Below are 25,488 nucleotides of genomic sequence, written 5' to 3' on the forward strand. Positions count from 1 at the left end.
ACCTCATATCCAGAAGGGCAGGATCAGCCTTTCAGGGAAAAACTTTGTGATTTTGTGGCCCTGAGACTCCTACTGATATAAGATTTTTATTAGTTAAAAACATGAGAAATTCTTTTGATCTGCATCAAATTATGTGCTTTGTATCTCCCTACCAGCCCCACATTAGGCGCTATTCTTTCCTTTTATAAGCAGTACAAAAAAATAAGATTAAGCTGTTCTAAGAGTTTTCTTTTCTATTTTTAAAATCACGATGCAGAAGAGAATAGAGAACACTGATAAATGTGCATGGGTAATAGCAGAGGAGACAATTTCCCAGTGAGAATAAAAAGAAAGAGGAAAAACTACAATATGATTTACTTCCAGCAATCACTAACACATTTTTACTAAGCATCTATTGTATATTCAACTTGTGCCAGGCATTATGGGGATACTAATGATGATAATGATGGCTGCCACTTAGTGGGTATTTACCATGTGCCCAGCACTGTGCTAAGTGCTTTGCTCTTATCAAAATCATATTCAATGCCATGGCTACCCCGAGAAGTTGTTAGTATTATTATTGGAGAGGCGGAGGGGTTAAGTTTGAGTACTAAGAATAGAATGAATAATAATGATAATGAACATTTATGGGAGGCTTACTTACTGTTACTATTATTTCTAAGCGCATAATTATACCATTGAATCCACTGGTTCTCAGGTTTGCTCCCAAGGGACATTTGGTAGTGTCTGGAAACATTTTTGGCTGTCACAATTCGAGGTGTGCTACTGGCATCTAGTGGGTAAAACTTAGGGGAGCTACTGAGCCTCCTACAGTGCACAGGACAGGCCCCCAAAGAATCACGCAGTTTAAAATATCACTAGTATTGACGTTGTGAAATCCCGATGTAACTCCTAATGCAGCTTGTTTCTGAGTTCTGTAGCTAGTGGGGGGTCAGTGGGCCTCACACCCAGGCAAACTGCTGCTCTACCTCTTGGGGTAGAGTGAAGCTTCATGATAAAGAACTTGAGAACTAGACAGCGAGTTTTTTGATGTAGTGAAGTATGAACTAGTGAAGATAAAAAGAAAACTGTGGGCTGAGTGACACCCCCCCCCCCAAGTGACAGAGGGATGGCTTGGAGCGGAGACCCTACAGTGAGAAAAGTCAGGTGCAAGTTGGTAGCAATCATTTAGACTACAGGGGCCCGTGTTTGGTGTCGCAAACATGTGCATGCTCACATGTCCACACACCACCCACACACGCCGCCCCCCCCCCAAAACCCCCACATCAATGGGGCTTGTGACAGTGTGCCATGGAGAGTGAAGAAAGAAGGGAAAGACTGATTCCATGATGTTTGGATCTCGGGAAACTGGGAGAATGGAGATGCCATGGAAGGTGGCAGCAGCTCTCAGGGTGAACTAACTTCAGACAAGTTCGTGTTACAGCAAGGGGTGGTGAAAGAGAAAAGGATGACTTTGGGGAAATCAGACACATTCCTCGGTTTCAGCACCCGTATTTGCCACTGAAGTAGTAATATGGGCCCCCACTGCCTCCCTAGGTGGTTATGAATATTGAAGACATGAACTCTGCAATATTAAATAAGACTTTAGTGTGAGGACCCGTAGCCATCAGTGGGACAGGAAATGGAGATTGGGGTTCCTCCTCATAGCAGGGGTGATTACGATCTGAAGAATGAATTCTCTGAGGGAGAAAGTTTAGAGGCAGAAGAGCAGAAGGGCAAGCAAATCTACCATCAGAGGTTAGAGGAAGAGGGACCAGCAAAGGAGAAAAACCATTCCAGCTTCCATTACGTTCTGGAAATGGAGACAGTCGGAAATACTTTTCAGTCAACAATTCAAATCCACGTATAAACAGCATGTTTCAACTGCTTTATTACCGCTGCTTTATTTAAAATTTATTTTTATTTATGCATACAAGAACTGGGATGTAGGCCAGAGTGCAGAGGGTGAGAGGATTCACCAGAGAGAGAGAAAGAGTAGGGGGCAAAAAGAGGCAGATCTACTGAAATACACTGCTGAGGGGAGCAGCGGGCGAGGCAGGAGAGGTCTGCTGCACCATGTGGGTTGCTCCCTGGTCAGCCAGGGATCGAACTTGTGCTGCAGAGGCTGCAGATTGCTTCATAGTGCAGTGCTTAACCCCTTGCACCACCAGAGAGGCCCCAGCTGCTTTATTTTTGAAGGGCATTTCCAAATTGCAGACACGCACATCCATCCCAGTGGTGACTTGACTCTTCTCTCTCCACCAGATCGACTTCGTGGCTCATGATGACATCCCCTATTCCTCAGCTGGCTCTGATGACGTATACAAGCATATAAAGGAAGCAGGTGAGGAGTTGGGCTGTGCTCACCTGTCCACTGTGTTTACAATAACCAGGTTTAATGAGGGACATCTTCCCTAGGCCTGCAGCCAATACATACAGGGGTTGGAACTTGAGATGTCTCCTAAGGAGTTTCTACAAGCTTCTGCTGACATGGGCTAAGGCTCAGTCCCCCCCCCCCCCAGATCCCCATCAGTTATTTACTTAGGAAAAAACTGAAGCACCAAAGTACTCAACTTCTGATTACAGGCTTGATTTTAGGGTTCATCAGACTAAAATCACAAGATCTATTGTTTAAAGGACATTTTCCTCATTAAGAATGAAATTAGGGGCCTCCCTGGTGGCGCAGTGCTTGAACACTGGGTTGCGAAGCTGCCTGCAGCCTCTGCAGCGCCGGTTCGATCCCTGGCCGCTGGGTGAGGGTCCCACATGGTGCGCAGACCCCTCCTGCCGCCCGCTGCTCCCCTCAGCAGTGTACTTCGTTGGTCTGCCTGTCCTGCTCTCCGCTCTGGCTCTGGTGAATTCTCTCACCCTCCCGCGCCTCTGACTGTACCCAGTGCTTGTATCCTTAAATAAATAAATAAATAAATCTTTAAAAAAAAAAAAAAAAAGAATGAAATTAGTTGATACTCCCAACAAAGTTCCTTCCAGAAGACAACTGGCTTATTAATCATCTGGACTTTTGCTCCAAAGTCTGTCCTGTCATATGTTATATGTCATCCTGTGATGTGATAGCAATACCCACAGATACCACATGCAGAGGCAAAAAAAGGGGGGGCCTCTAAATATTTGTGGAATCAGGTAAAATATTTTCTTCCTGAAACTGTTAAGTGATTTTGTGGCTATTAGATGCGGTGTCTGAGCTTTGGAAGCTGTCTCTTTGGTCACTAAGCATTCCTGTTAAGGTCAGAGACTCTGGTCAGCCTCAGGGAGCTGTTGGGGGCCAGGAAAGAGGGGTTTCTTTGCATTGCAGGCTCCCTGGAGTTATATCTTTTATCCAGTTCTCTGTTCTTGCCCTTGCGCTGATGACGACCCCAGGGAGCTGGCTGTTGGGGCATGACCGCCCCTGACCTGTGGTTTCTAGTCCCACTGGGACCCTCAGTGCTCCTTTCACCTCCCCCTCTTCCCCCTCCTGCCCTGATTTACCCATAGTTCTTTGCATCCTTACCTCCTCTCTTGATTCCTGAGGAAGAGGGCTTTTCTGCCCCACGCTAGTCTCTGTCTGGACCTACCTTCTAGGGCCCATATTAATTTTTCTTCTCTTTGCTATCCAGGGTTCTCACTCTCAAGTAGTTTTTTCTTAGCTTATGAACATGTGCAAGTATATAAACACAAAAACCAAGCCCAGATCCTTCCTTCTGTCCTCCCTCCTGCCTCCAGTCACATCCTTGCTCAGTCTCCCTCCCTGTCATTCCTCAGCCACCTGCACTCTAACCTCTGTCCCATCCTCCCTCAGATCTCTGATAACCTACGAAATGCCACAACCAGTGGCCTCCATTCAGGCTTCTGGGCTAGCCCTTCTTTCTTAGACACTCTTGTCCTCCATTTCTGGGACACTTCTGAGACCTTCTAGTTTCCTTTCAGTCTCTTTGACTGCTCCTGAGTTTTGTTAACAGGTTTTCCTCCCTTGGCCCGGCCCAGCCTCTCCATCTTGCCAGCCTCAGCTCTGCATCGCATTCCACAGGCCCTAGATTCCAGACACCTGGGGTTCATCCTGGTTCTCAGACATGACCCCACTTAGTTAGTGCCTTTGCTCTTGCTGTTCTCTGGGCTTACAATGCCTTTCTTTGATCTTCTATTCCAGTTCCAGGCCCAAGTGCGGAATAGGCCCTCACCCCTTGGCCATAATTCCACACCCCCATTCTACTTCCACCCTCTTCAGACACTCTTTGCCCGTGGCCCCCTTTCAGCATCCTTTTTCTTGGCATCCTGAGTGTGTGTGTGTCTCTAGCCAGAAGTGCTAAGACACAGCCATGTCTTGTCTGTCTTTGTACCTCCAGCGTCGTCCTTGGTATATGTGCAGTGCTCGTGAACTGCTGGCTGAGTGACAGTGCTCTTTTTTTTTTAAAAAAGATTTATTTATTTTTATATAAGAGCTGGGGTACAGGCCAGAGGTGTGGGGGCAGGTGAGAGGATTCACCAGAGACAGAGTGGGGAACACAACAGGCAGACTGATGAAATACACTGCTAAGGGGAGCAGCGGGCAAGACAGGAGAGGTCTGCTCGCCATGTGGGAATCTCCCTGGCCGGCCAGGAATTGAGCCTGTGCTGCAGAGGCTGCAGATGACTTCACAGCGCTACGCTCAACCCGCTGTGCTACCAGGGAGGCCCCTGAGTTTCAGTGCTCTTATGGGGTGGGATGGGAGTTACCTTGACATGGGACCCTCTGCCAGCTAGGGCTCTTCCCCCCACACAGGGATTGGAGCCGTTTACGTGGATAATATGTACACATGCTTCTGCCTTCTGGAACTTTTCGCATTATTTAGCTATAAGGGGTAATGCTTTGATCCAAATTACATGTACGTTTGGACTCATTTTGTTTGCTTTCCATTGGTATCTTGGCTCTGAGTCCCTCACACCTGCGTGTGAACGAGAGGCTAACTGCCCGCGCTGAATTACACCACACAGCACTGCCTCACAGCCCAAGACAATTCAGTGAGAGACACAAGGGCTTGTTTCAAATATGCCTATGGTCTGACTGAGATACTTTATTTTTTTTAAAGATTTTTATTTATGCATACAAGAGCTGGGGTACAGGCCAGAGATGCGGGGGGTGAGAGGACTCACCAGAGACAGAGTGGGGAGCAGAACAGGCAGACTGACTGAAATACACTGCCGAGGGGAGTAGCGGGCAAGGCAGGAGAGGTCTGCCTCGCCATGTGGGTTGCTCCCTGGCCGGCCGGGGATTGAACTCGTGCTACAGAGGCTGCGGACAGCTTCACAGAGCAGTGCTTAACCCCTTGAGCCACCAGGGAGGCCCTGACTGAGATACTTTAAAAAGATATCTATGAATTTGCATTTTTCTTCCTCTGTAACAGGTGAGAGAATATAAATCACAAATTACGGCTGCTCTTTTAGGCAAATGTATATTGGGAAAATCATTCTCAGTCAGTATCACCATGTTTCAAATAATTACCCAAGAATTAAAACAATCATTGCTGGGAATTTTGAAATATCCCACCTCTCCAGGTTATATCCCTTTGGATTACTTAAAAAGACAGATGGGGAGAAGCTAATTACTTCCTTCCACTTATAAGGTCAGGTGGTTTTTCTGCCCCTAACAATGGCGATGTCTAAGATGGAGGATGGGGCGGTGGAGTAACTACTCAACTACTCACCTTCTCTCTCCCTTCCTTCATCAGAACGCCTTCTGCAAATGCCCATAAACCCATTGCAGCATGACACTCTTGGAGCAGGGAGAGTTTGAGAGAGGGATGGGCTAGTTCGTATTTCATCGAAAGGTAGATGCAGAAGTCAATTTTTTTTAAAGGAATTTTTTTTATATAGAGAGGCATGTTTTATTTATTTATTTGTTTGTTTGTTTGTTTTGTTTATACAAGCACTGGGTACAGTCAGAAGCGCGGGAGGGTGAGAGAATTCACCAGAACCAGAGCGGGGAGCAGAGCAGGCAGAAGGACCGAGGTACACTGCTGGGGGGAGCAGCGGGCGGCAGGAGAGGTCTGCGCGCCATGCGGGACCCTCCTCCGGTGGCTGGGGAGCAGCCGGGGATCGAACTGGCACTGCAGAGGCCGCGGGCAGCTTCGCAACCCAGTGCTCAACCGCTGCGCCACCGGGGAGGCCCAGAAGTCAATTTTTAATGGCTTGGTTTATTTTGTGCTATTTTAGTTTCTACCACACATTCCGTGTGGCGGCAGTGGGGTGCATCTGTATATACCTTCCCGCAGGAGGGCAGCCCTGCCTGGCACAGTACAGGTACTCTAGTGCCACCATAAAGATTGATTTATTTATGCATACAAGAGCTGTGGTACAGGCCAGAGGTATAGCGGGTGAGAGGATTCACCAGAGACAGAGGGGGGAACAGAACAGGCAGATCGACCGAAGTACACTGCTGAGGGGAGCAGCAGGAAGACAGGAGAGGTCTGCTGCGCTATGTGGATTGCTCCCTGGCCAGCCAGGGATTCGAACTCATGCTGCAGAGGCTGTGGACAGCTTCATAGGTTGCATCTTAACCCCTTGTGCCACCAGGTAGGCCCTGGGATGTGGTTCTTGATGACCTTTTTGTTGTACGCTATCAAGACCTGCTCAGCCACCACCTGTAGCTACCAGCACCCCACCCCCCACCCTCTGACCCTCAACTACTGCCCCCTTTGGCCTGTCCTGCCATTGCTCCTGCTGTAGACTCCCTCCCCTGCGCTCAGGTGTGCCACCCAATACTGCTGCTGCTCTGACTCCTCAGCTTCCTTCAGTATTCCTTGAGAGGGTCCCTGGGAGCTTTGAAGATGTTCCCCATAACTTGGAAGCATGGCAGTGGTAGGGAGCCGTGTCAGGCCCAGTGATTGGCCTGCCATGAAGAAGGCTTGACACAGACTTCCCCATGTTGGCACTGGGACCTCTATGGGACCGTCTCCTCCTAAAGTTCCTGGAGGTAAACAGGGTGCCAGCACCTCTGTTATGGGCTTTCTAAGGGTGTCTCTTTCCTGCCTCTGGCCCTGGGCTTTGAACCTGAGTGGGGTCAGGGGCCAGGCGTGCTCCTGTTCTCTAGCCACTGCCGCTCACTTCCTGATCCTCTCTGGTTTCTTTCCCTCCACCCCAGAGGGGCTTTTCTTCTTCCTGGAGGACAGGCACCTGGCCCTTTGTTAACGTCACATCTGTCCCACTTCAGGGCTTACAATAAAACCTCCCGTACTGAGTCCACTCAGGATCTGGTTCTTAATAAGTCAAAGAACACTTCTAGGATTTCGAAAGCTCTTTTTGCTCCTCAAAGCCTGACTCTTTGAAGCGAAAGCCTTATTTTTCATAACTGTTCTTTGTGAAATGAGTCTTCAAAAGAGCCTATTTTAGAAGGCAAGAGCTAAACACAGTCCCCTGTATTCTCAGCTATCTCCACCTTCCTTTGAGGTGAGGTCTTACTGTCAGTGCGAACAGGGCCTTGTGCCCAGAAATGAAAATGACACTGGATCGCATTTTAGAAAATCACTCTTTTACATATAATGTACTTAGTCCCCCTGATGGTGTTTAGTTGCTTCTCACCCTTTTGGGGCCAGCTGTGGAAACTCCATGCCACCCCCAACAGGGCTGCTGGTCAGGACTATATTGTGGAATACAACTAAAATTTAACTGAGTACATATTAAAGATCTTGGTTCATTGATTCATGAAGCAGGCAGCACCCAGTCCAGCTGGTAGAAAGGAATTGAAAGAGCTGTACAAAGTGGAAGGCTTTTATAGGCAGAAAGGGGCAGGCAAAGGAAATTTCTAGCACAGAGTAGATTGTTTCTGGCAAGGTCACCTTTGGGGGTATAGCAAGGATCTAGGAAACAAATAGTCTCATTACTGCTGACCAGTTAATTCCAGATTGACTGGCTTAAGATCCCATTCCTGGGAGAAACTGAAACTGCAATTAGGTTAGGTATTAAGTTCTAGTGTAGTGATGTGGGGCCTAGCATAAGTGACTCCAATTTAGTCCTATTATCTCTTTTTAAAGTACCATCCTCTTAGAAAGGATTCCCTTAGTGCTCAGGTAACTTGATAAGAACTGGAGACCTGACATTCTCAAATCCCAATCTTGTTTGTAAGGAGTTTGGAGAAAGGCCACCCCATACACTTCACACATGGAAGGCTGCTGCCAAACATGGCGGGGAGTGGGTGGGTGGGTGTAACAGGTGTGGGAGGGGAGGGAGAGGCAGGGGAGAAACTGGCTGATGTATCAGTTCCTGGGAGATAGGTTACATGGCATGGGGGTGATTAACTACCTTTTCAAGTCTTTGCAGATCTGACACCCCTTGCCTAATATTGCCTAAGGACCGGATGTAGACCAGTGCTTTTCAAACATAACTGTGCCTACAGATGCCTGCAGGACCTTTTTAGGGTACAGATTTGGGTTCAGTAGGCCTGGTGGGACCTACATCCCCATTTCTAATGAGGTCCCAGGTTGTTAGATGTGGCAAGTCCATAGACCTCATTTAGAGGGAGGATTCCAGTTCACCCAGAGTCACCCCCAGGGCTACCCCCGGGATTCATTGAGTCAGCATTTCCTTGCGGGGGGGGGGGGCTATTTCCTCTGCTACCTAGCTGAGTAGGAACAAGCATTTGGTGGTGGTTTTATTTCTGGACGAGTAACTTCTAGTGAGCTAAGGAAAAGCTGCTTTCCCTGACTTGAGGGAATAAAACCCGCAAGCTCCAGTTGTTGAGGTATAGGCACAGGGCCAATGTTTTTCTCATTCTAAGCACCTCGGCACCCTATTATTGCATAGCAGATTATTCCCACAGTTAGTAACTTGAAAAAGCCACTTCATTTTACTCATAGTTTTGTGGGGGCAGGATTTCAGGAAGGGGTATGCTGGGTGGTTTTGAGAGATGCTGGCTTGGGATCTCTCAACATGGCTGTAGTTAGCTGTTAATGGGGCTGCAGTCACCTGAAGGTTCACCCAGGCTGGAGGTCTCATGTGGTGCACTTACGTGACTGGCAGTGGTCGCTGGCTGTCAGCAGGGGGCACTGTTGGGTTTGACACAGGAGTTGGCGTGGCCTGTGGGCTTCTCACAGTGTGGCAAGTGGAGTCCAAGAGTGTGTGTCCTAAGGGGCATCTAGAGAGCAGACAACCTTAGTAAAAGCCACAAGGCTGCTTCTGACGTCATCTAGGAAGTCAGCCAGCATCACACCCTGTTCTGTTTGCTACTAGCAAGTCACTGAGGCCAACCCAGATTCCAGGGGATGGGAATGGTGCCCATCTTTAATTCGCCACAGTCTCCCTCTCCAAATTGAGTAGGCAGGAATGGTATTCCATTTGCTCTGGGACTATAGATACGGGACTACATGTGACTTTTCTCATGCACAGTGACGCTTTCGTGTGGGCTGTGGATCTGTTCTGATTCCTCAGCCACAGTAGAGGTTTGTTTGAGGCCCAGGTAGAGAAGGTCAGGGCATTCCTATGGGAGAAAGATGTTGAGAAATAGTCTGAGCATCTATATTTGGCTTTTAGACTCTCATTGAGGTTTATTTTGCAGTTAAAAATCACTTCAAGTAAAGCCAGAGTTAGCAAGGGTATGAATTAAGCTTTATAGCATTCTGCTCATCAGAACTATATGTCAGAATTCTCCAGCAAAACTGGATGAAAAGACGGAGCTTAAATGAAATAGACGGTTCCCATTACTCATCATCATTCTAATATTGCCCACTACTGTTGAAAGTTTCCTTCATTAACATGTGCTTTGCTGCTTCTTAAAATAGCTCCATAACCAAACGCCACAATTCTGAAAAGGATGAGAAAAAAGGTTCTCTGATCATGCTCATTAAGGAATATTTTTAGCAGAGCAATAATTAGGATTTGGAGGAAGCCGGGTGCCTCATTATGTCAGTGGAGGGCTTGGCTTCTTTCAGAGACCCACCTCCCAGGCAGCCAAAGCAAATCTCTCCCAGACCCCAGTTCAGTTATTCAGTCACAGAGACCTCACACTGTGACTTCAAGGAAAGGGCGAGCTCTTGTCGTCCATTTCTAAATGACTTGCTAAAGTCTGTTGGTAGCTAGCGAGTCTTCTAAACATTTCAGCAGGCAACGGTGTGGGTGAAATAGCTTCGTGCTGAAAGATGGGATAGACTATTCTCCAGAAAACTCCCTGTGGCCCCCATCAAGCTGGCCATGTTGTCTCAAGCTCCCAGACTTGGGACCACTCAGGATTCTCTGCCCAGTGGATCCCCACAGCAGCTAGGTCTGTGGGTGCTATTATATCCACACCTTTAGGTTTCCATTTGTCGCCTGTGTTTGATTCCACCTTTTTAGAATGTGATACAAAAAGCTTTTGTCCACTGGTAGACTCTGTCCTCTGAGCCACAGAATATTAGAAACTGGGTGTTTTATTTCTAACAGCAGCAGTACCACCCCCTGCTCACACTTGTGCCTGTGCAGATGCCATCAAAAGAAAGTTCCAAAGGGACGCCCGAAGAGGGGCCACAGACTGGAAAGTTCACCAGTGTCGATAGCATCAGGGAGAACTGGATTTGGAAGGGTACTTGGAGCTCAATATCCACCCACTCATTCATGCAACAAATATTTCCAGAGTGCCTGCAGTCACCTGGTGCTGAGAATAGAGCGCGGGGCAGGTGGCAATACTTTATCTCTACCTTGTGTGGCTGGATCAAGGCATGGTTGGCTGGTGGCAGTGAGGACAGAGCCCCCTGCAGGTTTGCAGCACTGGTTGGGGCGGGGGTGGGGGTGGGGCTTGACTTAGGGAGTGGCGCCTGGAGACAACCTGAGATGAAAATGGAGTGGAGCGCAGGCATGAGCCGCTCCAGGCCCAAGGTAAGGATTTGAATCTAAATAGAGAGACAGTAAACAGCCACTGATGGATGGAGCAGGCTTGAATTTTGAAAGACTGCTCTGTGGATCTTGCTATGTGGACAGTGAATTGAGGGACAAACAAACCACAGGAGACTGGTTTGGAGGCTCTTGCTGTAATCTTTATGTTTGATGGTGTTATGATGGCTTAGGTGGAGGCTAGAGAAAGTAGATGGATTGGGTAGATATGGCGGAAGTAGATTGGCAATTGGAAGGAAACTGAGCATGGGGAGTGAGGGAGAGGGAAGTAGCCTGTCAGTCCCAGGTCATCCTATCCAGCTACCTCATTTCTCAGCCGAGGAGACTAAGTTTAAATAATGTGCCTTCAGGGGTTTGAGTGACTTGCCCAAGTCTGCAAACCGAGAACCCAGCGCCCTTGCCTGCAGGCTGTGTCCTTCATGCTGTCCCATGCCTGATGTCTCCAACTGAGTGCCCATGACCCTAAGTGGATCAGGACTATGTGCTGTGTATACACAGTGGAATACTACTCAGCTATAAATAAGATAACTCGCCAATTGCAGCAACCCAGATCAAGCTGGAGGGGGTGGTGCTAAGTGAAATAAGTTAGAACGAGAAAGACAAGGACCAGATGATGTCTCTTCTATGTGGACTATAGGGAAACCAAAGAAAGGGTCAGATAAAGCCAAACTAACAGCAAACCCCAAAAGCTGACTGTAGATCTGAGGGCACCAGAGCGGGAGGGCAGGGAGGGTGGGCGAGAGCAAAGTGGGAAGGAAGGAGAAAGGACTTTGGGGATGGACTGTGGGTAGCTTTGTGGTGGGTGTGGAGGAGTAACAACACCTGAAGGGGGAGCCCCTATATCTCTAAAATACAAGTAATGATGTAAACCGAATAGGAACAAGATTAAAAAGAAATCTCAGTTGCTAATACCTTACAGTGTTAATTCAGCTCACAATAGAAGTGTGTGCCTAAACCAGATTCTTGTCCGTGATAACATCTGTGATCTCTTTGTAGTCCTGTATTGGTACACTCAGATATATTTTTAAGGGCTTCAAAGGAAGTTCTATTAGAACTTGGCATCCTTTGTACTTGTTTATTTTTACTCAGTCCCACGGATTCTAGATGAAAGGGTCTTCGGTGAAACTACCATCCAGAGAAGATTGCCTTTAAGGGGATAAAATCATCTGGCACCCCACAGGCATGTCTTAAGATCAGAGACTACAAAAATAGTACACTTTCTTCTTGCCCTCAGTGTAACGTGATGCAGACGTCCTGGGGAAGAAGGCAAGTTGCCATGATCCAGCTCATTCATTGACTCAGTTGTTATTCTCCATTCATGTCCTCAGTTAACGTGCATGCACTGAGCAGTTGGCACGTGTGAGACACAGGAGAACTGAGCTGGTACTGGGGATGCTTGCAGAGAAAGTTCCCTTTCCGCAGGAAGACGGATATTTTAAAAACTGTCATTAATAGGAGGCAAGGTTCGGTCCTAAATGTAGTAGACTCTGCTGGGTCATGTCAGCAAACATTGCCCAGATGCATCATCTGGAAGCGGCACCTGTCAGGGTGCGGGGTCACTCTGCGGTTGGGGTAGGCAGGGCAGAAAGGAAGGGCTTGGTGTGAGCAAATGCCAGGCAGGGACTGGGCGAGTGTGTGGTGCACACAGGGAAGAAGAGGTCCAGGTTGATGAACACACAACAGTCCTGGCAGGGAGGAAATCTCCAGAACTTGACTTGCAAGAGGAAGCTGGGGCCAGATGTGAAAGCTTTCCTGACACAGCCAGCAGCTGCAGCTGGAGAGGAAAGCCATCCAAGAAGATGCCATAACCACAGCCATCTTAGTTTGTCCTAAATCTTCTTTCTTCTTTCAACAGGAATGTTTGTTCCAACTCAAAGAACAGAAGGCATCTCAACATCTGACATCATTACCAGAATCGTCCGTGACTATGATGTTTATGCTCGACGTAACCTCCAGAGAGGGTACACAGCCAAGGAACTGAATGTCAGCTTCATAAACGTAAGAGCCGCCCTGTCCCCCCTGAGGACCACCACGTCACACCACCGCTGTTGTTTGTTGAGTGCTTACTGTATGCCACGCAGTGTCTGTGCTATATAACATTTTTTCATTCAGTCCTCATACCAACCCAAGGAGTCTTATTACCCCATTTTACAGATGGAGAAACCAATGTCCAAAGAGGTGACCTAAGTTAACCAAGACACACAGGTAGTGAGCTTCCTGTTTCACTCAGGAACTGCTTCCCCTTCCTCTCCTCACCCCAACCTCCCTCTCTCGAGTTTTGGGGTTGGGTGAAGGGTTTCTGGGAGATCTGCCCTCATGAAAGGCAAGAGTTATCTTTTGCTCAAAGGGAAGAAAGGAGGGCAGAGGTAATGAAAAGCTAAACGCTGAGAAAATGCTTTCTTGTTTTAACATTTTAAACTTTCATTATACTAAGGCCTTGCAGATGCTCATTAGAAACCTTAACAGCCGCTTTTTATTGTCCAGAGAAATTACAGCTGCTTAAATAAAGCCAAGTCATTGGCTTCCTTTTGTGTTTCTACCATATTGTTCCCACAGAGCTGCTGTTAGTTTAATAATAGAGCAACTGTTAAAACAATCTTTAAAACAAGCAAAACAAGCCGGTAAAAGAAAGAGGGCAGTGCAGTTGCTTAAGGTGATGTGAGCTGGGGCGACTGTATTTACCTGGACCTGGGGAAGCTGATGGTGTTGAGTAAAACGAGAACTCTCCATATGCACAGGACTTCGACCCCACCCCCAAATGATGCTGTGTTTTCAAAGGGTGATTTTCCTACAAAGCTAGATTATTTATAATTATGTGCAGGCATCGTTATCCAGCGGTCTATCCAAAGGGTCATTGTTACCTTCAAAATAGGAGGGGTTCGTTCATTGTCAATCAGCGGTTTTCCGTTGTCCCCACGAGGCAGGAGTGCTGAGGGTCCAGACCCTGGCTCTCTACGAGCAGGGCGACAAAAATGGGAAATATCTGGTTCAAGTGGCACCAGATCAAGTGGCTGAAAAGAATTCAAAGTGATTATTTGGGCTCTTCTGGAGAATAAAGCCCTGGTTATTTCAATAAATTAAACTGTCTGCTCTTTTAAATTGAATTCAGTCAACCCTCCAAGCATGTCGAGTCATTCCCAAAAGTTATTGCTCACTCTCTCAGCAGCCTGTAGATAAGCCACTTAGCTCGGGGCACTGTGTAGTCGGCGTGGATGTGCTCGTTGCTCTTCCGTGCCGCCAGGGCTGGCTGTAGCTCAGAGATGAAATCAGATGGTATTGGCTGGGTGTGTAATCAATAACAGAACGTCAGAGGTGGCAGGGGCCTGAAGAGGGTCAGTCAACAATCCAAGTCCCCCCATTTAGAAACGAGGAAAGCTGAACTCGGAAAGGGAACCTGGCTGAAGTCCTTTAAGTAACGTAGGGGTGGCGGTGATATTGGGTTGTTGGAAAAGTCGTGTTGTATTTTTTCTGTGTTCCTTTTTTTTTAAAAAAAAGCTTTATTTTATTTATGCATACAAGAGCTGGGGTGTAGACTAGAGGTGTGGGGGGTGAGCGGATTCACCAGACACAGAGTGGGGAGCAGAACAGGTGGATCTACTGAAATACACTGCTGAGGGGAGCGGCAGGTGAGACAGGAGAGGTCTGCTGAGCCATGTGGGTCAGCTCCCTGGCCGGGGATCGAACTCATGCTACAGTGGCTACATCTAGCTTTCTAGTGCTGATACTTAACCCCTTGAGCCACCAGGGAGGTCCCCTTTTCTGTTTTCTATGCAAAAAATGCATCATGACTTTTACAACAACCCAATATCAGCCTGTCAGTCTCGTGGCACCCAGGTCAGTGCTCATTCTATGCTTCCACACCCCTCGGAGCTGTGCATCACAACCATTTCTGCTGTGGCATAAACTCTGGAAGAGAACGATCCAAGGACCATAGTGAAGACTTAGAGTTTTTTGGGTGCCTATTGTGTTTTGCGTGGATTCTTATTTTTTGTTGTTGTTCTGATAGATGTGAATTCAACTCGGACATTTAAAAGAGAACATTAAAACCACTTCTGCTTCCCTTCACATATCCAAGTAGACTGGTGACAAATGACTTTTCTTGCGGGAGATGTGCCTTCTGTCCATCTTGCCCTTGGGAAGTAGCAACATCCTGACTTGAGGTTGGGAACAAATACAAGTTGAAATACAAATATGACGATTAGTGGGAATTATTGTTCTTTCAACGTGACTTCTTGGATTAATTCATTTGTCTCCTTTCATTTTTGACCAGGAAAAGAAGTACCGCTTCCAAAACCAGGTGGACAAGATGAAGGAAAAGGTCAAGAATGTGGAAGAAAGATCAAAGGAATTTGTTAACAGAGTGGAAGAAAAGAGTCATGATCTAATTCAGAAATGGGAAGAAAAATCGAGGGAATTCATTGGCAACTTTCTAGAACTGTTTGGGCCTGATGGAGCTTGGGTATGTAATCATTTCACTCGGCCCTGTGGTGATGGGTATTTTGAGTTTATTCTCCTTTTCATGGAAATAAGGGAGTCCCTTTGTTTCTTGTCTTAGTCCAATATGTGGCCTCTGCTTTGGGTATCAGCCTGAGTAACTTCTAGTTCATTCCCTTAGTTTCTGCTTTACCCTTCAATATGGCATCAATAGTACCTGAAGCCAGCAATGGCCTCTCTCCATTTCTCGTCTGGAGACTGGAGTCATTTGGTAATCGTTGAGTGTCTTGTTACCATAGAGGTTGGTTCTGTAGCACATTCAAGTGTCTCGGCTGGAGATGATGCAAAGCGTGGAGAGAAGGGTGAAGTGGGTCAGTGGTCGCTTGACACCCGAGGACAAAAAGGAAATGCGTCCCTTTGTGAGCTTTGTTTTCCAGAACCCCCTCCTCTTTCATTGGTTGGAAGAGAGAGAAGAGGTAGGATTTAGCTCTGCCTTTGTTCCCATCAGCCCCTGGTTTTCCTTTGTATTTCCTTGGCAGGTAAGTGTTGGAGTAAAGGTAAAAATGTCTTACGGGGCTGAGGCTGTGATCTGAATCTCGAAACAGAAAATGTACATGTGCCCCTTCCTGAATTCTACAGACAACTAAATGGTAACTATGGAAAGGGAAAAGAAAATTCCGGAAACCACTTTGTACTCCATTGATATTTCTATTGTATGTACACTTCCAGACTAAATAACCAGTGTTGTCAGTAGAATTCATAGGGGTTCTGTGAAAGAGACTTTAAAAATTAACTTTTCCTTTTAAAACAAAGAAATTATTCCATTTGATTTCTCTGGTTTTAAGTAGCCTAAATTTCCTATTATGACACGAGAAGTCTCTAACAAAATTCACTTTGGCTTAATTATTTTATTGATGGGTTGTCACTGCTGCCTCTCTGCTCATTTGAGCTGGTTCATTATAGGATTATCTAAAAGTAAAACACTCAATTAGTAGTAGAAAAAGAACAATGTTTGAGAAGTTGGAAATGCTTTGTTTAATGCCTGGTGGCCTCTAGGTGATCATAGAGGTGAATGTCGTCGGCCTACTACGTGCTATCGAGCGAGTCAGGAAGGGTGGAAGGCCCTCAAGCGGCTGCTTGAGCCCTCGACGACTTCTAGAAAGAGGGGAGGAGTCAAGGACTGGGTTTTTCATGTTCCCTGGGCCTGTCACAATTTCTAGCTCAGATCGATTTTAACTCATGGGTCATTTATTAATGTTATCGATGCACGGTACTAGGGAAGAAGATGGAGTACAGACCCTGACCCTGATCTCTGTAACGCAGTCTGATAGTCCCTATTAATGTGTGTTCATATTTTCACAACCAATTTTCAGGTTCTGAAGAAACACCTAGCAGTTTTCAGCTGCTGTTCTCTGAATCTATATAGGTATGCATTTGCTTACAGGGATTCGGAAATGTTTTTGCTAAGGAGCCCTGGTATGGTAACTGGAGGGGGGTGTGTGTGTTGGGGGATGTGTTTTCTCCATCCAGAGTGAGCAAAGGCAGGAAGGACTGTAATGTCACAGAGGCTTTGCAGATGCTTGTCGTCTCAGGCCCCCAGTGAAGGTGAAATAGTAGCTCGAATTGTTCTAGGGAAGTCTGGTGACAGCAAGCTGAGGTGATTTTTAAGAAATGAAACCCAGCATAGAGACGGGAGGTTTTTCCTTTTTAAAACTTGCTATTAGTGTCAAAACTGTTATTAACATTAATTTACCGTATCAGCCAGACTTAGACATTACTTTTTTTCTGTTGACATTAAAAGTACAGGAATAGTTACAGGGATGTTAAACGCCAGGATAAGTAATTTGCTTTTCATGAATATGCTATTATAATAATTCTTTATTTGTGGATTGGGGACTGAAACTCATTTCTTAAAATAGAGGATCTGCCTTACCTGCAAATACAGTACCAACACAAATAACCCGAACTGGGAAAGACACAAAATGGGATTTAAGGTATGAAACGTGCTACGACAGGATTGGTATGTAGCCTAGGATGTGGCTTCCCGTGGGTGGGTGCCCCAGAACTGCTTCTGGATTGAATAGCAGTGTGAATGAATGGATGCGTGATGAGGATTTAGTCACAGAACCTGCCAGCATCTGCAAAGGATATGAGGAGGCCTAAATCCTCCATATCTATATGGACATCCGTATCCTGTGGATACGTATCGATGAATAGACACCCTGAGCCTTTTATTGTTTATGGTGCTAGATACAGGGCTTGAGGACAGCTTGGCGATTCAGATTCAGCAGGCGGACTCGGTTTGCTTGGCCCCCTGGACACTGTTTCAACGTCTGTCTTAGGGAGGGCATGTGCATTAGCTCGCCGTGTTCACGCCATTCCCTGTGTTGCCCCCTGACTCCCACACACGTGCTGCTCACCCAGTCCCAGGGAATGTGTGTGTGTGCTCCCCATGGCATTGCGTCTTGAAATTTCCTCAGGTGATCCCCTGCTTGCTAGTAAGGCCGATCCAAACCCTTGCACTCCACAGCTGAGTTGGAAAGTGGTGCTGGTAGTGGTATAGTGATGTCACTGTGGAAATTATAGAGCCAGGTAAAAGCATTGTCCAAATTCCTTTCAAGTCTACACTACCTGTGTCAACCACATGAGAAGGTGGGATTATAGCTGTGTTATAAGGAAAGAACGGCCTAGAAAAATCATGAAGTGCTTTCAGCCTCATAGGCATTTGGATGGATGGATCCTGAGCCCACACCTTTCTCCCTCCTTCCCTGCACTGTGGTTTTCATAGTAGGAATGTCCACAGGATGCAGGCACCACTCTCTCCTCTGGTCAGGGTCTGCTTTGTGGAGAACTGAGGGCTACCAACCCCCTCTAAGGCTTTATGACATAACCTGGCCAAAGCTGGTTTTGGCAACCAGCTATTTAAAGTCAGGACAGGCACTGTTGGCCTTATTCTTAAGCAAGCAGAAACCACACAGCTTGACTGTATTCATTATCTATTGGTATAAAACAAATTACCCCAAAACTTGACTTAAAACCGATCAGAAATCAGCTCCACTGCATGGTTATGACTCAGGGTCTCTCGTGAAGTTGCAGTCAAGCTGTCAGCTGGAACTGTAGTCATCTGGGGCCAGAGGATCTTCTTCCTCACTCACTCGGGTGACTGTTGACTGGATACCTCAGTTCTGCTGCCCATGTGTCCTCACAACATCTCAGGTGGCTTACCTCAGTGAGTGAGAAAAAGGATGAGATACTCTTGTGACCGAATATCAGAAATGACAAATCATCACTTTTGCCATATTCTATTGGCCTCACAGACTAAGCCTGGTACATTATGGGGCACTATTACAAAAGGATGTGAATCCCAGGTGTTGGGGGGGCATCTTTGCAGCTGGCTACCATAGTATCTTGAGAATTTGAAGCAAACAATTTACTTCCCAATCACTACAATAGAATATCTCTTCTCATTGATTCAGTCTGATTGAAAAATCTCTGGGCTTTGATAACTCCTCACCTAAATTCTACTTATTTAAATGCTTGATTATTATAACTAGTCTCGACTCATACTCAAAAGTCAGCCTGTAATCCAGCCAGAGCTGCAAAGGCAGCCTTCCCAACAGAGCTTGGTATTCTCTTTGGACAATGTGTCTCTGACAGATACAGTCTTTGGACTGTCTGTCTTCTTTAAAGTCCCTCGTTTGCTAAGGAGTCCCCTGGTACTGTAACTGGAGGTGGGGGGGATGTGTTTTCTCCATCCAGAATGAGCAAAGGCAGGAAGGACTGTAATGTCAGAGACTTTGCAGATGCTTGTCTCAGGCCCCAGTGAAGGTAAAATAGTAGCTCGAATTGTTCTAGGGAAGTCTGGTGACAGCAAGCTGAGGTGATTTTTAAGAAATGGAGGGACTTTAAAGAAGCTAAATTTAATGATTTATTGAAGTAACATTGTTTTACAGCATTATGTAAATCAACATCTATATATACTACATTAAGCTCACCACTTAAATGTGCAGTTCTAGCTTCATGTCATTGACCCACCCTTATCTTCTGGTAACCTCTAATTTGGCCTTACAGTATCACTGTTTATTTTTGCTTTATTTAGTTCATTTTATTTACGTATCATGAGTGAAATCATAGGGTGTTTTGTCTTTCTCCATCTGCCTTATTTCACTAACTATAATACCCTCTAAGATCCATCCAGGTTGTTATAAATGGCAGGATTTCATTATTTAGTAGCTGAGTAGTACTCCCTTGTGTGTGTATATGTACATACACACACACACACACATCTCTCACATCTTTATTCACTCACCAACAGATGGGCTCTTGGCTGTTTTAAATAATGCTGCAGTGATGTCTAATTAGTTTTTTTCCTATTCTTTGGGTAAATACTCATAAGTGAGATAACTATATCATGTGTAAGTTCCTATTCCATCTCAGATTGTATAATTCTAATATATCCACCTCTTCTAGGTTGTTGAACTTATTAGCCTATAAACGTTCCTAGTAATCTCTTATTATCCTTTGAATTTCTGTAATGTCTATTGTAACATCTCGGTTCAACGCATTTTCTCACATTCTTTTTAAGATAAACCTCTAGCTAAGCTCACTGTTTTTTGAAGAGCCACCTTTTGGTTTTACTATTTTGGACTGGCTTTTTGATTTCTATTTCATTTATTTCCTTCTACTGCTTTGGGTTTTTGTATATGGTTATTTGAGCTTGCTCTTATTCCTGTGGTACTTTATATACTTCCAAACACATTCTAGGAGGCAAACATGACACTATTACCAAATCTAAAAGACAACTACAGGCCAATTTCCCTAGTGAACAGATGCAAAAAAAAAAAAAATCTTAGCAAACAGAATCCAACAAGGTATTAAAAGGATTATACACCATGACCAAGTGAAATTTATACCAGGACACAAGGGTGGTTCAACATCTGACAATCAGTGTAATTCCCCACATCAATTTAAAGATAAAAAGCATATGATCATATCAATAGAAGTCAACATTTTTGATAAGATTCAACATCCATTTATGAAAGTCCTCAATAAACTGGGGATAAATGGAACATATCTCAAGATAATACCATGTATGACAAACCCACAGCTAACATCATTCTCAGTAATAGAAAACTGCAAGTGCAGCAAAATAGACAGCCACCAAAACAAAAAGACACCCTAAATGGGAGAAAATATTTGCATACCATGTATCTGACAAGGGACTGATACCAAAAATCTACAAAGAGCTCATGACAAAAGTGTTAAATAGGCACTTTTCCAAAGAGGACATACAGTTGCTAACAGGCACAGGAAAAAATGTTCACTTAACATCACAATGAGCAGGCTCCTCAATTCTGTGGCAATGACCCTCAACGACACGACCAGAAACAGCAAATTTTGGCAAGGATGTGGAGAAAATGGACTGAAATCCACTTACCCTGTTGGTGGAGATGTAGACTGCTCCAGCCCTATGGAAAACAGTATGGAGGTTTCTCAAACTATTAAAAAATGGATCAGCTGTGAGCGCCAGCAATTCCAGCCCTAGGTATGTACCCAAATGATACAAGAACACTAATTCGAAGGGAAACCTGCACTCCCATGTTCATTACAGCACTATTTATTTTTTTAAAGATTTATTTATGCATACAAGAGCTGGGGTGTAGACCAGAGGTGCGTGGGGGTGGGTGAGAGGATTCACCAGAGAGAGTGGGGAACAGAAAAGGCAGACTGACTGAAATCCACTGCTGAGGGGAGCAGCGGGCAAGGCAGGAGAGGTCTGCTGCACCATGTGGGTCACCTCCCTGCCTGGAGCTTGAACTCAGTGCTGCAGTGGCTGGGGATAGCGCTGTCTTTAACCCCCTGCACCACCAGGCAGGCCCCAAAGCACTATTTATAATAGCCAAGCTCTGCTAACATTAAGTGCCCAAATACAGACGAGTGGATCAGGAGGATGTGATATATATACACAGTGGAATACTACCCAGTTAAAAGATATTCTTGCTATTTGTGACAGCATAATCCTCTCCAGCTGCATCCATGATAAGTCAGAAGGAGAAAAATACTGGATGGTGTCACTTATATGTGAAATGTAGAGAAGGCAAACCAAAGGTCAGATAAAGCTAACCCTAGAAAACTGTAGAATTGAAATTACCAGGAAAGAGAAGGGGAGGGGTAAGAAGAAAGAGGGGAAGGGAGCACAATAGGCTATGGGGGTGAATGGTGGGTGTGGTGTGGTAACACCTGAGTGGGGGGGAGCATGTACATCTAAAACATGTAAATCAATGTTACCTCAATAAGAATTTTTTTAAAAAGATGAACCCTAAGAGACCCATGCCAAAGACACAATTTAAATATCAAAAGTTAAAGACAGGGCCCTCCCTGGTGGCTCACGGGGTTAAGATGCAACCTATGAAGCTATCTGCAGCTTCTGCAGCCCGAGTTCGATCCCCAGCCAGCCAGGGAGCTACCCACATGGCGCAGCATTCCTCTCCTGTCCCGCCCGCTGCTCCCCTCAGCAGTGTACTTCAGTCAATCTGCCTGTTCTGTTCCCCACTCTGTCTGGTGAATCCTCTCACCCCCCACACCTCTGGCCTGTACCCCAGCCCTTCTATGCATAAATCTTTTTTAAAAAGTTAAAGACAAGGATAGAATCTTAAAAGCAGTAGGAGAACTATGTATTTATAATATTAAATATGATGATTATATATGTATGCATATTATATATACACCCAATAAGACTGTCAGATTTTTCAGGAGAAACTAGGTTTGAATATATTGTGCTACTCCCTTCTAAGTGAAGGAAAAAAAGCCTTCCAACCCATAGCACTCTACCTTGCAAATTTTTTTATTCAGAATTGAGGGTGAGATATTTTTGTAGATAAGCAAAAACTTAATGAGTTCATCACCAGTAAGCCAGTCTGACAAGAAATGTTAAGGTAATATCTTGAAGCTGAAAAGGGTACTAACAACAACAGGAAAATATGAAAGTATATATATACCAAAATTTTCAATAACCTAACTTAGATTAATGCAATACTTTCTTAGAAAACTGGTTATGAAGGCTAAAAGACAAACATAAAAATAGTTGTAACTATAAGTAGTTAAGGGATACCCAGGATAAAAAAAATGTATTATGTGACATTGAAAGTATAAAATGTACAGACAATAAAAATGTAGAAACTTAGAATGTGTTCAAACTTAAGTTTATTATCAACTTAAAATAGACTTTGATATAACCTGTTATATGTAAGCCTTACGGTAACCACAAAGAAAAAAAAACTGATACAAAAATATAAAGAGAAAGAAATATAAATTTGCCATTAAAGAAATCACTAAGAATAAGAAAAACCGGAATTACAAAACCAGAAAAGAGTTATCACCTATCAATTGTTACTGTAATTGTGAGTAGGCTACACCGTCCAATCAGAGCACAGAGTTGACTACAGGAGACTCACTTTAGATATAAGGACTCAGTGACTGAAAGTTAAGAGGTGGAGAAAGATACTCTATGCAAATATTAACAGACCTAAATGGAGACACAGCAATGCAATAATGGGGGACTTTAATATCCCACTTTTATCAACGGATACAGAACATTCCATGCAGAGGAACGGACTACACATTCTTCTCTAAAGTGTATGGAACATTCTCCAGAATAGACTTATATTAGGACACAAAACAAGTCTTTAAGAAGATTGAAATTATATCATGCATCTTTTCTGACCACAATGTTATTTAAATAGAAGTTATTTTTTTTTTAATATTTATACAAGAACTGGGGTACAGATCAGAGGTGCAGGAGGGTGAGAGAATTCACCAGAGACAGAGCAGGGAGCAGAACAGGCAGACGGACTGAAGACACTGCTGAGGGGAGCAGCGTGCGAGGCAGGAGAGGTCTGCGCGGCCTTGTGGGTATCTCCCTGGCCAGCCGGGAATTGAACCCGCGCTGCAGAGTATGCGGACAGCTTCACAGCACGGCGCTCAACCCGCTGTGCCACTGGGGAGGCCCTAAATAGAAATTAATTATAAGAGGAAAACTGGAAAATTCCAAATGTGTGGTGATACAACAGCAATTTACTGAACAAATAGGTAAAAGATCAAATGAGAATGAAAAGATTCCTTGAGACAAATGCAAATCCAGCAAAAGCAGTTCTAAAAGGGAAGTTGATGTAGCTTCACATAGACATATCAACAAGAAAAATCTCAAACTTTATACCTCAAGAAGTAAAAAAAAAAATATGAAGCCCAAGAAAGAAAATATCAGCAGAAATCAATAAAATATAAAAGATCAGTGAAATTAAGAACTGGATCTTTGGCTAAAGGTTGTCAATTTGGTTTCTTTTCAGACTCATCAAGAAAGAGGATTTAAAATCAGAAATGAAAAAGTTACAACTGAGATCACAAAAATATAAAGTTTTAAAAGGGACTACTCTGAACAATTAGAAGTTAATTTGGTAACCAAGAAATAATTGTTGGCAAGGATGTGGAGAAAAAAACACTCACTCTTGGTGGTAATGTAAATTGGTGTAGTCACTATGGAAGATAGTTATGGAGATGCCTCAAAATTAGAAATACCACAAGATCTAGTAATTCTACTTCTGAGGATATAGCTGAAGGAAAGGAAAACAACTTGAAAAGACATGTACCTCATGTTCATTGCAGTTTTTATAGTAGCTAAGACATAAGAAACAACTTAAGAGTCTACTGCCAGATGAATGGATAAAGGAAATATGGCAGCTACATGAAATAGAATGTTCTTCAGCGATAACAAGATGGAAATGCCATTTGTCAGAGCATGGATGGATCTTGGGGGCATTATGTTAAGTGAAAGAAGTCAGACAGAAAGAAGTACTGTTATGATCTCATTAAAAAAAAGGAGCTCATAGATATAAATTAATGGTTTCCCAAGGTGTGGAGGTGGGTTAATGGTTGAAGGACTACGCGGTAGACAAAATTGCACTTGTAAGTCTTGGGTGTGTAATATATAGCATGGTGACTATAGTTAGTACTGTATTGCCTTTTTTGAAAGGTGCTACCAATGTGTCTTAAAAGTTCTCATCACAAGGGAAAAAATTTCTAACTTTATATAGTGATGAATGTTGACATTGTAGTAATCATTTCACTATATACAAATATCAAACCATGTTGCTCATCAGAAACTAATCCAATGTTATGTCAATTATACCTTGGAAAACGTGACCATTGATTTTTTTTTTCTATTGTTTCACTGCTGTATCCTCAGATACTGGATTTTTGGGTTTCCATTCCTGGAAAACCCTCCATCATATTCTTTTCAACATCTATCATGGAAGTATCTACTCCATGCTAGAAAAAAAATCCTATTGTGTGTATATATATTTACCTATGCACCCGCACGCACACACAGATTTTCTGTGTACCGTCATTTGTTTTATCCATTCATCTGTCAATGAGCATTTGGATTTTTTTTTTAACCTTTTTACTGTGAATAATGTTTCTAAGCCCCTTCTTTCCATTCTATTGGGTCTATGTCCAGAAGTGGAATAACTATCCTAATAGAATTCCATTTTACATTCCCGTAAGGGTCCAGTTTCTCCACATCTCCAGCACTTGCTGTTGTCTGATGCTTGAGTTTTTTAATGTTAGTATCCTAGTAACTGCTGCTTAATATTTAAGACTGCTTTGATTTTTGAGAAAAGGAATATAAAATTCAGCGTGGGGAGCTGAATTGATTGGATTCCCCACTTTGACAGTTGGTTACAAAAATTTCTCTTCAACCAATGCACAGGTAAAATAAATATGAGTAAACATGAAAAGCTTCTGACTGAAAGTAACGGTCACAAGACAGGTCCTCAGGAGCAGGCCTCCCTCCCTAGCTAGGCCGCCTTGGGGAAGTTCTTTGCTTCTCAGCTGCTGCTAGAGTTCTTGGGAGGAGTAAATTATTTTAAACATTAAAGCCCTTTGGCAGCGCCTCTCCTCAGGCCATGTTAGACATTGTGTGGAAGGGTTAGCTGTCTGCGCATTTGACCAGAATTGAAACTCTCCTTGAATCCCATCTTACTTACCAGAGGTGCAAACCAGATGTAAGTAGGATAATTTTCTTTTTTCCTGGTAGTTATGCCAGAATATATGTGAATACTGAAGCATTTAAAGATACTTAAGAGCTTACTGCCTCCCTAGATGTTAAGAACTTTAAAAGGGAAAACTTTGTAGGAAGGGAAAACAGAAAGTTACTTTCATATGGACAGGGCTATAAATAGGATTATTTTC

General features: G+C 44.4%; 1 protein-coding gene across 4 annotated transcripts in view; it reads left to right on the plus strand.

The window, feature by feature from the left end:
* PCYT1B (phosphate cytidylyltransferase 1B, choline) overlaps positions 1-25,488 on the plus strand; it is a 114,438-nt gene that overhangs the window by 71,535 nt on the left and 17,415 nt on the right. For 3 of the 4 annotated variants that reach the window (XM_037512591.2, XM_037512590.2, XM_037512593.2), the window contains exons 5-7: positions 2,245-2,323; positions 12,662-12,804; positions 15,077-15,265. In XM_037512591.2, the coding sequence (XP_037368488.1) occupies positions 2,245-2,323; positions 12,662-12,804; positions 15,077-15,265 (411 nt within the window). Of the gene's footprint in view, positions 1-2,244; positions 2,324-12,661; positions 12,805-15,076; positions 15,266-16,613; positions 16,667-25,488 lie in introns of all 4 variants that reach the window. The other variant, XM_037512592.2, reaches the window with a different exon arrangement.

This window comes from Talpa occidentalis, unplaced genomic scaffold (genome assembly GCF_014898055.3).
Source record: "Talpa occidentalis isolate TD23 unplaced genomic scaffold, MPIMG_talOcc4v2.1 talOcc4.15, whole genome shotgun sequence".
In the NCBI taxonomy this organism is placed as follows: domain Eukaryota; kingdom Metazoa; phylum Chordata; class Mammalia; order Eulipotyphla; family Talpidae; genus Talpa; species Talpa occidentalis.